General features: G+C 55.7%; 2 protein-coding genes across 2 annotated transcripts in view; one reads left to right on the top strand and one right to left on the bottom strand.

Annotated features, from left to right (window-relative positions):
- Positions 1-1,710: 1,710 nt before the first annotated feature.
- KCNK15 (potassium two pore domain channel subfamily K member 15) lies at positions 1,711-6,752 on the top strand (the record flags this gene model as incomplete). Its single annotated transcript, XM_081097819.1, has 2 exons — positions 1,711-1,993; positions 6,061-6,752. The coding sequence occupies 2 exons, from the start codon at positions 1,711-1,713 to the stop codon at positions 6,750-6,752; spliced, it is 975 nt and encodes a 324-aa protein (XP_080953945.1).
- An 895-nt stretch (positions 6,753-7,647) lies between these two features.
- Positions 7,648-13,501, bottom strand: part of RIMS4 (regulating synaptic membrane exocytosis 4) — a 53,904-nt gene continuing 48,050 nt past the window's right edge. The window contains exon 6 of the mRNA XM_081096759.1: positions 7,648-11,958. Coding sequence (XP_080952885.1) covers positions 11,740-11,958 — 219 coding nt within the window. The 3' untranslated portion in view covers positions 7,648-11,739. The remainder of the gene's footprint in view (positions 11,959-13,501) is intronic.

Raw genomic sequence — 13,501 nt, 5'->3', positions numbered from 1 at the left:
AGGCTGGAGCAGTGATGGGAAGCAGGTGATACATGCCAAGGCTGCAGCCGAGGCCAGGGATGCAGGAGCTCCGGACAGCTGCAGGAGAGGCTGCCTGATGCTCTGCCCAGAGTCTCCACGAAGACCCAGCCATACTCTGAAATGAGTGTCATCTTGGTGCTGGGGCCCGGAGTGGATTTCTTGGAGAGTGAGTGAAGTCCATGGAAGGCTTCCCAAGCACCCAGCTGTTCAGGTCAAAGACCCAGGGGTTATCTTTGAGTCCCCCTTTGCCCTCCGCACCCAAGCTATCCGCAGGTCCTGTTGCTCCGTTCATTAGGGTAACACTGGCTGCAGTAACAGACTGACCCCATAACACTGGAGCTTAATAAAACAGAAGTTCAAAACGGGGGTTCGCCATGGGAGATGGCTTTGCAAAATGTCATTCAAGCGCCCAGGCTCCTTCCACCCCGTGGCTCTGTCCTCTTCTGAAGACTGCATTCAGCCTGCAGGTGGGACAGAGAAGTGACGCATGGCATGTGGGGGGTTTATGGGCCAGGCCTGCGAGTGGCACAGGCCACTTCTGCCCACATCCCATTGGCTAATGCTTCTAAGTGCCAGTGAGGCTGGGAAAGGTGTACCCAGCTCCACCTCCCTAACAAATCTCAGGTCCATCAGCTTCTCCGTCTCCAGTGCTGTGCCCCGAGTCCAGGCCGCCCTCAGCACACATTTGGACTACAAGCGTGGAGGACTACTGGCCTCCACTTAGCCATCTTCCCTTTCCCACAGGACAGCCAGGAAAGCTCTTTTTAAAAATGTCAATCAGCCGTAACCGGTTTGGCTCAGTGGATAGAGCATCGGCCTGCGGACTGAAAGGTCCCAGGTTCGATTCTGGTCAAGGGCATGTACCTTGGTTGCGGGCACATCCCCAGTAGGGGGTGTGCAGGAGGCAGCTGATCGATATTTCTCTCTCATCGATGTTTCTAACTCTCTATCTCTCTCCCTTCCTCTCTGTAAAAAATCAATAAAATATATTTTTTTAAAAATCAATCAGATCGTTGGTGTATTTGTTTATAGCCTTTCCAATTATACTGAAGAATAAATCCCTATAAGGGCCTGTGTGAAGTTGCCTTTCTGTTTTCCTTCTGCTCCCCCCCTCCAACCCTTCCCTCCCTCCCCCCTCAGACTCCCCCCAGCCCCCACCCCCCACTCCCCCAACCCGCCCAGCGCCCTATTCTCCTGGCTCCAGCTTCACTTCCTAAAGGTCTTGCACTTGCTGCCTGGATGCTCTCTGCCCAGTCACCCTGCAGGAAGGCCTTCCCCAACTACTTTCGCAGACCCAGGCTTTGGGCGCTTTGCTCCAGATGCCACTGTTTGCAGACACATTAGTCCCAGGGCGCCAGCGGGTAAACAAAGGCAGATGTGTGGCAGGGGCTGGGCGGCCGCAGTTGGGGCGGCCCTCCCTGCCATCTCGCCCCCCCCCCACCCCGCCCCCGGCCACCCCCCCCCACACACACACACACACACACACACACACACGCCCCGAAGCCCCGCCTCTGGGTGCCCCACTCCGGCCACGCGCAGCCTGAGCTCCTGCAGCGCCGGTCCCAGGCGCTGGCTGGGGCGGAGCGGGCACGGGGCGGCCGTCGAGGCGCATGGCCCCGGCCCGGACCAGGCTGGCGCAGCGCGGAGCCGGACGGCGCGGTTCGGGGCGCTGCCTTTCGGGGCGCTGCCATGAAGCAGCAGAGCGTGCGCACCGCCGCGCTGGTCCTGTGCATCCTGTCCTACCTGCTGGTGGGCGCCGCCGTCTTCGATGCGCTCGAGTCCGAGGCGGAGAGCGGCCGCCAGCGGCTGCTGGCCCAGAAGCGGAGCGAGCTCCGGAGGAAGTACGGCTTCTCGGCCGAGGACTACCGCGAGCTGGAGCGCCTGGCGCTGCAGGCCGAGCCGCACCGCGCCGGCCGCCAGTGGAAGTTCGCGGGCTCCTTCTACTTCGCCATCACTGTCATCACCACCATCGGTGAGCGCTCCGGAGCCCCCTGGGCGCTCGCTCCATCCCGAGCTGCCCGCGGTCCCCTGGGTTTGAATCCCGCCTCGGTCCCTGCCCATCGGGGTGACTTTGGAAGAGTCACCTCGGCGGCACCGAGCCTCACTTGCCTCCCTGTGCCGAAAGGGCTGTCATTCCTCGCAGGCTGGGCTGGGAGGAGTCAGTAGGTCAAATGTGCCAAGAGGCTGGCGCGCAGGAATGCCCAGAAAATGCCCCAGGGGCTGGGGAGGCAGGGCAAGTGGGACCTGGGAGCCCAAGCGGCTGAAGCTGCTTCCTTGGCTGCACCACACTAGCTGTGTGACCTGAGACAAGTTGTGTGACCTCCGAGCCTCACTTTTCTCCTCTTTAAAGGAGGGGTGCTAATCAGCACTCACTCAGGCGGTGGTGAGATCATTATCATCCAGGAAATAATATGTGCAGAAAGTTTCAGCCGGGGGCCTGGCACATAGAAAGCACTAAAGATAGAAATGGATTTCTGTATTGTAGTTGTCATTCCGTTACTTCATAAGACCGGAGACCTGGTCTGTTTTAGTCACTGCAGCATGGCCAGTGTCTGGCACATAGTAGACACTCAATAAATACATGCTAAAGGAATGACTGATGACCACAGCTTTGGACCTCACCCTCGGGGATCCAGAGCACTTTCTCCGCAGCATCTGGACCGCCAGCCGTTGCCATGGCCACCGCCTGGCTGGTACCTGTGGAGCCTAAGCCTGGGGAAGCAGGAAAGGAGAGAAGCAGGCTCTGCAGGGCTCCGAGCTGGGTGCCAGCCACTCCTGGGCCCCGGCTGTGGCTGTGCAGGTGCCCCCGTGAAAGCCCAGGCCTTGGAGGAAATGTCTCTATAACGTTCTTGCAAGTGAATGTGAGCTTGTGGGTTTAGCAGTGGCGTTAAAACCCGAGTTCTGAAATTACATGTTCTCATCGCTATTGCCGTCCTGCTTCTCTGGTAACTGATTGTACCTCTCTGAGCCCTGGTTTCCTCAACTTCGAAATGCAGTTGTTCCTACCTCACTGGGTAGTTGCCAGGTTTAAATGAGGTCAAGCATGTAAAATGCTTGGCACAGTGCCTGAGGCTAAATAGGCACTGGTAATTAGTAATAATGACAATTCATTATTTGCCAACTGTGGGCCCAGCTCCCATTCAGCCTCTGTCAACATGGGTACCCCTGCTTCTCTATCTTGGCTCAGTCTAAGACCCTGCACACACACACACACACACACACACACACCCTCTGTCGCTGTGCCCGGTGGTGTGGGACCCCATCCATCTCTTCTGCTTTCCCGCACATTCATTGGAGGCCTCCCAGCTGTGTTTGGCCTCCTCTCCTGGTTGTTCTCCTCCCTACCTGCCCCTCTCACCCTCCTGCCCCCCATGCATCTGGGAGCCTGGGGAAGGGACTAAAGAGGGAAACAGGAGTTTTGCCTTTTTGGCCATTTGGGGGCGCTGTGTGGTGCAGGCTGCATAAGGCCGCCTTGCAGACAACCCAGGACCCAGGAGGGTGAGCACCGCAAGGACAGGAGAGAGGCACTGAGAAGCAATGGAGGACAGAGGCTCAGAGCTCAGGCCTGGTGGCCTTTGGGCAGCTTCATTCCTCTAATTCTAATTTCCGTATCTGTGAAATGGGGATAATGTCATCTCATACCGGCACGGAAAGGGTTAAATAAGACAGCCCATGTAAAGTACCCAGCACGTTTAGTTATCTTTATCATTTCACTCTCTGCCAAAACCCTGACATAGCCCTAAATAGCTGGAAACAGCCTTCCTGGCCTCTTACTCCTAAAGAGGCTCCTCTGTCTCAGACCCACTTCAATTTGGTTTCATCGTTATTATTATTGATGATTAAATTTTCGTTGACCCCTTAGCCTGTGCCAGAATCTATAAAAGGCACTGGTGACCAGAGACACAGAGAAGTGACGGGCATGGCTTCTGGCCTCAAGGAGCTCACAGTCTGGTGGTGGGCAGAGCCCTCGCTGCCCCAATAACAGGGCCACGTATTGGAAAAGTGGAAGTGACCTGTAGGTCTTTAAATACATATATTGTGTTGGTATTTTGAATAAATTACATATGTACACACTACACACTTACATGGTCCAAAAAGGTATAAAATGAAAAGGAAGTCTCCCTCTTACCCTGTCCCTCAGCCCATAAATTCCTTTCCCTGGATTAAATAGTTACTGGTTTCTTGTGTGTCCTCCTAGATATAGTCTCTGCCTCTATATTCCTTTAAAACACACACATTACATAGACATGACAATATACACACTGTTTTGTTTCTTGCTTTTTTAACTTATATACAGAGTGGGGCAAAAGAACGTTTACTGTTGTTTGTATGGAAAATAATGCAATAATTAACGAATAGTAATACAAGAATAAACTGTGTTTCGAGTACTAACCACCATAAACCTACTTCCACCCCACACAACATTTTGGTGATATTTTTATATCAGTCCCTCAAGCACTGTGCCATCTTTTCCATGGCCGCATAGGAGCTCCTCTCCACCTTGGCACAACTGGCATTTTGGACTGAAGGGTTCTTTGTTGTGGGGCTGTCCTGTGCATGGCAGGTGCTTAGCAGTACCCCTCCTCTACCCACAAGATGCCAGTAGCACGCAGCCACCACCTCCCAGCTGTCACAACCAAAAGTGTCTCCAGACATTGCCAAATGCCCCCTCAGGGGCAAAATCACCCCTGGCTGGAACCTGCTGTGTAATATTCCATCCTTTGGATGGCACCGTGATTTATTTAACCAGGCCCCTGCTGATGGACACTTGGGTTGTCCAAAATTTTCACCAAGAGCAACAATGCGTCAATGATAACAATGTGCATACATCACTATGTGTTTTGGAGCGGGGGTCGCCAACCAGTGGTCCGTGAGGTCTGAAAGGTTGGCGACCGCTGTTTTGGAGGACTAACTTCCTCACCATGGAATTGCATAAGTCCAAGGGCCTGGTATTTTACGTCCTGGCCAATGGGGCCAGTTTGCTAGAGGGGGAGTATTCTGTTGGGGAAGGGCTACCTGACTTTTCCTGGGTCACGGGGCCCTTTGAGAATATCATGAAAGCCCACACTCCCCTCTCCTGGAAAAGACACATATCCACTTGTCTCCGGTGCCCTACACGAGTTGAGGGGACCGAGTAGAGAATCGCTCCACCAGACTGAAGAGGTGTTTAGTGAGAGGGGGCTTGGGGCAGATCCGGGAAGGAAGAGTGGCCTGGGGCAGGGCAGACAGGGCAACGGGGTGGTGGTGGTGGTGGTGGTGGTGGTGGTGGTGGGAGCGGGGACAGGAGAAAAGGCATGTGGTGGGTCATGCTGGCTGGGGAAGCAGCAGGGGGTCAGAGGTGAGGGGGATTCAGATCACAAAGGAGCTCAGACACCATGTGAGAACTAGTTCTTTACCCTGTGAGTACTGGGAGCCACGGACGATTTTACCTTAAAAAAAAAAAATCAAAACACAATTTACATACAGTCAAACTCACCATCTTTCAGTGCATACTTCTGTGGGTTTTGACAAGTCAAGTCGGGCCAGCCGAAATCAAGACAGAACCTCTCCATCCCCCTCCAAAGTCCTGTCACCCCCTCTTCTGTAGGTAACCCCTCCTCCGCCTCAATGACTGGCAACCACAGATCTGCTCTCTGTCTCCATCGTTTTTTTGCCAGCGTAACATTTAACTGGAATCATACAGTTTGTACCTTTTGAGCTTGGCTTCCGCATGATACATGTGAGATTCGGCCCTTGTTGCTGCAGATAACCGCAGTCCATTCCTTTCTATTGCTCCAAAGAATTCCACCGTATGGATGTACTTCGGATTATTTATCCGTTTTCCAGTCCAGGGACATTTGGGTTGTTTACAGTTTGGGGTGATAATGGATAGCCGTGCAAGGTTTGGAAGCCAGAGAATGTGCTAGCTAGGTAGAACTAGCACTGTCAAGTTACTCAGCCCGCTCTGGGGGCTGGGAGGCCGGCAGGCAGGCCGAGGGCCACCGTGTTGTTAGATGGCGCCAGGTACTCACCGACCCTCCCCCTCCACTCTCCCTCCAGGGTATGGCCACGCCGCACCCGGCACGGACTCGGGCAAGGTCTTCTGCATGTTCTACGCGCTCCTGGGCATCCCCCTGACGCTGGTCACCTTCCAGAGCCTGGGCGAGCGGCTGAATGCGCTGGTGCGGCGCCTCCTGCTGGCGGCCAAGCGCTGCCTGGGCCTGCGGCGGCCGCGCGTGTCCACGGAGAACATGGTCGTGGCCGGGCTGCTGGTGTGCGCGGCCACGCTGGCCCTCGGGGCCGCCGCTTTCGCGCACTTCGAGGGCTGGACCTTCTTCCATGCCTACTACTACTGCTTCATCACCCTCACCACCATCGGCTTCGGCGACTTCGTGGCGCTGCAGAGCGACGAGGCGCTTCAGAGGAAGCCGCCCTACGTGGCCTTCAGCTTTCTCTACATCCTTTTAGGGCTCACGGTCATCGGCGCCTTCCTCAACCTCGTGGTCCTGCGCTTCCTGGCGGCCAGCACCGACGCGCCCGAGCGCGCTGCTCGCCGCGCCAGCTCGCTCCGCCTGGGGGCGCCCGAGAGCCGCCGCCCGGCGCGCCCCGGGGCCGCCTCCGTCTCCTACCGCATCCACCAGCTGGAGATGTGGGCCCGCGACAATCTGGGCTTCTCGCCCCCCGCAAGCCCTGGGGCTATGGGTGGCCGCGGCGGGGCAGGCAGACCCCCCGCCCGGCGGAAGTCCATCTGACAACCCGACCCCCGTTGGGGTCGAGGGTTTGGGTTAACCTGTCAGTGCCCCACTCTCCCCAGAGCTTGGAGAGGGGTGAGGGGCCTCGGCTGCAATGCCATCTTCTGCCACAAGCAGGTTCGCATTCCCTTCTGTGGCTAGCCCCTCTCTCACCTCCAAAAATATATTAAAGTCGTGTCATAAGCATAATTACGATTCTAAAGTCACCCAGGAGGTGCAAGTCCCCACAGTCCAGAGTGGACACAGGTGGCTGTCCTGCTGCGGAAGAGGCAGGGAAAATGCACGGTTTTCGTGACTGGCATCCTCCCCGTGAGGCCAGCTGCTCACACCATGAGAAGCCAGGGAGGATGTGGACTGATAGGAAGGCCCCATCTGCTGCCCAGTGTGGACCAGCGGGCAAATCGCTGCCCTGTTTAAACGGTCTCACTCTCTTGCTCAGCACATAGAGAGGAACTGGCCCAGGGGGGACTGCAGCGCACTCTCCCCACCCAGCTGATGCTCTTGGCCCTGGGCCAGCGCCACTTCGGGAGAAGGGGGCCTTGCTGACACCCACCGTGTCACTGAGGCCACCTGGATGTGACGGACTGCTGTGAGACAAACTCTCGTCTGGGAGTTGTGAGATCTGGGTCCTGCTAGTCACCTGCACGCAATGTGACATTGGTAAATCCCATCCCCTATCTGGTCCTCTGTTAAATCTCATCTGTAAGATGACTGGGTTCACCCAGAATCCTGCTCCCTCCTATGCATCCCTGGAAGGGGCCCCGGGACAGGACCAAGGGGGCATCACGAAAGGCCATGGTGGGACATGCTGACATCCTGCAGACTCAGCTCCTTAAAACAGCTGCCCGTAGCTTCCCAGAGAGAATGGCCTCCACACAAAGCAGAGCAAGACAAGTTAGAAAAGCCAAAAACTTTAATTGTCAACATGAGCTACATGGTCATGGACACAATGCAACGTGACCCACTCCAAGCCAGGGCCGGAAACCCTCCCTCCCCAAAGGCCGAGCGGCTCCCGCGCCTGGAGAGGGAATGAAGGGAAGGTTGGTGGATGGAGAGGCCTCAGCCTGAGGAACCCGGGTCCTGCCTTCCTGCCGCCCCCTCAGGAGGCAGTTGAAGAGTGAAAGGGCTCCAGAGCTGATGTCTGAGGCCCTGGGTTCGAGTCTCCACTTTGCTCTCACAGAAGCCATGAGTAAAATGGGCACGACCAGCCTCCCTACGGGGTTTGTGAGTCAGATGAGCTCATGGACATGAAAGCTTCCCATCACTGAGGTGCTGCCACACAGACACGGGGCCCTCCCTGAGGGCTGTGGGGGTCCCCACAGGGAAACGGGGGTGGCTCGGTCCCCTGGGCCTGGCACAACGCTGCTGCTCAATAAATAAACACAGGTGGCCTTGCCTGACGCAACAGCTGTGCTCCAAGGGGAAGGGGGCTTTTCCGAACACCGAAGTGTGCCCGGGAGCTCCTGGTTTAAGGATCTGGATGGTGAATCAGCTTGTAAAGCGCACAGCCCCCCCCCCCCCCCCCCCCGGAACTGCTGTGCTTACCAGCACAGAAGAAAGGCTCTGAGCTGTTGGGAGGACTGAGCTCCAGGCTGTGCTCAGCCACTAACTCACATGGGACCCTAGCAGGCGCCTTCCCCTCCCAGGGCCTCAGCTTCCCCTCTTTAAAATGGGGCTGATAAGGGACCCCCACCTACTGCCCAGGGGATCCTGTAAGGGTAAAAGCACTTTAAAACAAAAACAACAGGAAGATCTGAAGGTGTGAGGATCTCCTTGAGATGAGTTGTACCCGAGCAGCCTCACACCCACGAAGCCCCCGCAGGAAGTGAGCTTCTTACCTCCCTCGAGTTGGTCCTAGAGGGTTATGGCCCCTCGGCAGGAGCCCCCATCCAGTCACCAAGGCCTGGACCAAATCCTGTCAGCTGGGCCAGACTCCCAGGAGAGCTAGATCTCTATGGCAAACCCTCTTCCCCAAACCCAGGCCCAGAAAAATTCCTGGCCCGTAGAGATGGAACCAAGCAGGAGTGGATGAACCAGGGCTTGAAGGCCACAACTACTTTCCTTAGCAGACATGCCCTGGAGCAATGGTCTCCTGTCCCGTGAAGGAAGGAAGGACAATGGAACCCTGTTCTGATTTACTGAGGAGTCGTCCTGCCCCGTCCTGCCCGGCTCCAGTGCAGCCTCAGGGAGGAGGAGGCCCCCTGAACTTACAGGTGACCCCAGGTGTAATTCCTGCACTGGCCTCTCTCCTAGTCTGTAAAATGGAAATGACTTTACTAATGGTCCCAAAGCCCCTTTCCCTTTAGTATGAAAAGCAGATTCTGGAGAAGACTAACCCCCACGCTACCTCTGCATGTGACCTTTGGACCAGAGATTGAAAAATAAACTCGGTTCCCCTAGAGCCCCAGCCCCTCCCCACCCGATTTGCCCCAACTCTGCCCTCTCTGATCCTGTCCAAATGGGGGAGTTTGAGCTGCAAAGGATCTGACAGCAGTGGGGACAGGATGACCTTGAAGGTTCCCAAAGCTAATAATGAGCATCGTCACCCCCTCCCCAAGCCCCTATCCCATGGTGGTTCCCACGCTAAATGGGGGGTCAGAGCCCCTTGGAAGGGGGAATGTGCTCACAACGATAATACCAAGAAAAGGGGCTCCAGCCCCCACCCACCCACCCCTCCAGGAGGTGAGCTGAGATTTCACAGAACAAACAAGAAAATCAGCGAGGGGGCCCTTGGGGACCACCCCCAGGATGTTGTTATTGCTTTGGAGCGCTCTCCCTCTTTATGAATGCTGTGCAGACATCAGAGGGGGGGCTCAGGCTGGGGAGCACCGAGCCTCCTCTCCCTCTGGCTGGGACAGCAGGCGCTGCCCCGTCTTTGAAAACGACCCCTGTACAACCAGAGCGGTAACAGCTGCAGAGAGAGAAGGCGCTCTCCTGGCTCAAAATATTCCAAATGCCGAGTAATAAACGAACACCAGAGAAATCACACTGGTTAAAACAAACAAACAGTGAGGGGCGATTCTGGGCCTCAGATGCGAGTCCATCCAGAGCCCAGCTGCCTCCTGACCAAGTCTTGGGGTTCCACCCCCACAAACCCCGGGAGCTCTGAAGGCCTCAGGGGCCTTTTCATCACCCTTTCCTAATGCAGTGTAAGAGGCTCCATGGAGGCAACTGAACTCAACCAGACTTTAAAGGATGCCCAGGGCTCAAACAGGCCTGGGGGGCGGAGGGTGAGTAGAGGTGGGGGTGGAGGCGGGGCTAAGGAATTCCAGGTGAAAGAATCACCTGGTCAGCAGCCTATAGTGGAACCAGGGATAAGGTGGGACTGGACACAGCCGGGGGTCCTCAGAGGAAAAACACCCCTTCTAATAGCGTCCAGGCCCCCTCCACCAAGGCCCACATCCTCAGGAATGCTTCATAAATAAAATCAGTACCAAGGATAATAAATCCGAACATCTGAGTATAGTGGGCAGCTCCAGCTACAATCCTACAGGGGGAGGGCAAGGCAGGGGGAGAAGGAGGGCTGGCCTCCTGAGCTACGGCCCAGGCCAGCAAGGAGACCGTGGTCTCCTGGAATGTTCTTGTGTCTCCTCTCCACTCCACCCTGGGACTCTGTGAAAACTACGTGCGAGCTAAGGACAGGCCCGGGGCTTAGAACACTAACTACCCAGCTAACCTGGACTACGCCCTACACAGCAGGGACTGGGTAATGAGGGGTGGTGGACTGCTGGGTGCCTCCCAGGGGAGGTGGCAGAAATGTGCTTCTATAAAGAGGGGCCAGCCTGAGTCCTCCCCAGCATGCAAAAGGGCTTCCGTGGGCCCCGGGGAGGGCTGGGCCAGGAAGGCAGCTACCCAGGCCCTGCTCGAGAAGGAATCTCACGGTTCTTTGACTCATACCTCCTCTCTTTCTCTCCTTGAGCCAAGGTAATTGAGGCCAGGGCAGTGGGTGCTGCCCTTAGTACACATGGTTTAAAAAGACTAAAGTAGGGGAGATCTGTGGCCTCTCCAGGCCCCTAGCCTGGAGGCAAAGGGATAGGCAGGATGACTTTTGACCTCATCCAACAAGAAGGGATCCTCCTATTTGGGAACCCTCACCTTGGCACCACCAATCCCAACCCCAGCTTTCCTTATATTCCCTTTCCAATCCAACACCCCAAAATGCAGAGACTGTGAGCCCTCTGGGCGTGGGGTTCTGAGAAATGAAGGTCCCACAGCTCCTCCCCCAAAACCCAGATGACAAAGTTCCTTCCAGTCCCACAGTTTCCACAGCAACTTGTTTCAATCGCACAGAGCAAGGCACCCCGGGGGGTCTGTGCCAGGCCCTGGGCACCTCCTCCTTTCCTTTGGTCCCTGCTGGACCCCAATTCCACTGGAAGAGAGGCGGGCAGGAAGGGACAGACAGATGGACTTGGACAGGCTGCGGCAAAGCTTCTTCCACGGGCAGGCGGAGGGAGGCCGGAGCTCCTCTTTAAGCGGGGGGCTCAGGGCCCCTCGGAGCTGGCTCCGGATCCTTGCAAAGCTGCCCCATCAGCTTTGGGGCAGGTGTAGCTGCCTGAACCCGGTGCCGCAGGAAAGACACTTGCTGGTAGTTGGCACCATGGAGATGGCTGCTGGGTTCTGGACTTGGCTCCGGGGAGCGAGCTTCCGAGGACGCAAAGAGGGGAGCCGTCAGATAGTGTCTGGGGCAGGAGAGTGGTTTGCTCTGCCACCTCAGTCTTCCCTTCTTCGGATTGCAGCCACATCCACCAGGTCAAGAACCGGCCAAGTCAAAAGTGCAGCCAATCCCACTGGGAAAGGAAAGGTCTCAGGGGATAGGAGGCAAAGAAGGGTGAGGAGGGTCCAAGGGGGGTAGGTCTCCCTATTCTGCTTCCCCACTGTGGGGGAGAACCCCGTCCTCCTCTGTTCAAGATGCCCCTGGGCCTGGGGTCCCAGGTCGGGGCTGGGTGGTCTCCAGGCCATCTCAGGGAGCCCCTCCCCGTTCCTGGCACTAAGATTGCTCACTGCAGGGCCCCACGGTGCTCTCGAGGGACAACTGGGATGCCTGCCGGAGCAGGGGGCCTGTGGCTGGGTCCACCATGGAGGAGGTGGGGAAGAGCTTGTACCAGCCCACGGCCAGGGTGGTCAAGTCCAGTTCCTCCAGCAGCACGCGGGCCACACCCATGAACTGCTTCCGCTCCATCCGTCCATAGTTGCCCCACACGATCACCTGTGGGGCAAGAGACACAATGGTTCCCACCATCCAATCCACTCACAGGTCCATAAACAGACCCTGGGGTAACCCTTATGCCCAATTCACCTCCGAGTCCTGTGGATTCAACCACCTTACTATTGCTCAACCTTAAAATCCCTCAAGCTCACCCTATTATCCTGACGCCAGTACTTCAATCATTGTTTGCCTGGATGGCTTTCTGCCTCCAGTCCTGCCCTGTGTGTTCCATTCATGCTCTACATGAGTCCACCTCGAGGGCTGACCCTACATCCTGAGTTCCCTCCCTGCTCCCCCCGTGGGCCCTCTGCTTCCGTAGCCGCAGAACCCTCCGTGTGAAACAAAGTTTTAAAAAGTGGCCGGTACATGCATGGTGTCTGGATGACCTTCTGGTTGTTTTAAATTGTATTTGAAGGGTTTGTGCAGACTTTTTTGTTGTTGTTAATTCTCACCTAGGGATATTTTTTCCCATGGATTTTTTTTTTTTTAGAGAGAGTCTAAGGGAGGGAGGGGGGAGGGAGAGAGAAACATCAATTGGTTGCCTCCTGCATGTGCCATGTGTCCCAACCCAGGCTGAGGATCAAACCTGCAACCTAGGTATGTGCCCTTGACTTGCCCTGGACCTGAAATCGAACCTGCGACCCCTCAGTGCTAGGGCTGATGCTCTAACACTGAGCTACACCAACCAAGGCTTTGCAAACACTTTTGACAGGGATCATGCCTAGCCATGCACACACGGGCTTCACAGTTGAAGGGAGTGTCCCATGAACGAAGACTTACCTTACTATGAGTGAGAGATGTTTTCTCTCCTATCCATTCCATTGAAAAACAAAACACAAAACTGTTGAGTCCAGCTGAATTGAGTTCACAATTCACTGATGGATCTCAACCCACAGGTTGAAAACTCTGTCCTAGACAGGACCTGGGCTTCTCAGTTTAGCAAAGTCCCACTGTCTTGGCAATTTGTAACCTTGGCCCCATCCTCATTTGCTTTGCCTGCCCAGGTGAGGAGCAAGAAATCAGGTACAAGCCACACATGCCCAAAAGATAGCACCATTAGGACAGGCACATGGCTTCTGCAGGCGTCTCACCTGGGCCCTGCCTGTACCCACAATGGGCGGCTGTTTCTTGCTCCAGGTTTCAGTCACCACTAGGATTCTCCTTATGGCCAGAGGGCCAAACACGTGTCGGGATACTCAAAAGGCTCCCAGTTTATTATCGCTGTGCTTCAGGCCATGCCCTGGCTTCCAGAGGTTGATGATGATGATATAATAATGATGATTATGATGATGGGAGCCATTTGTAGAGCACTTATGATAGGCCAAACTTGCAAATACTTTTCTTACACAAAGCACACATTTCACTGTTACTGTCACTATTATTAGTAGGTACTACTAATGTCCCCATTTTGCGGATGAAGAACCTGAGGCTCAAAGAAACTTGTGCAAAGTTGCACAGCAAGTTGTGGAGCTCTGATCAACCACAGCACTCTACCTCCTCCAGGTGAGGCCCTCCCCAGGGGCACCTCCCTCTCCCTCTAATA

The sequence above is a fragment of the Myotis nattereri genome (assembly GCF_964212035.1).
Source record: "Myotis nattereri genome assembly, chromosome: 8".
Classification (NCBI taxonomy): Eukaryota; Metazoa; Chordata; class Mammalia; order Chiroptera; family Vespertilionidae; genus Myotis; species Myotis nattereri.
This window is presented reverse-complemented; position numbering and strand designations above follow the sequence as displayed.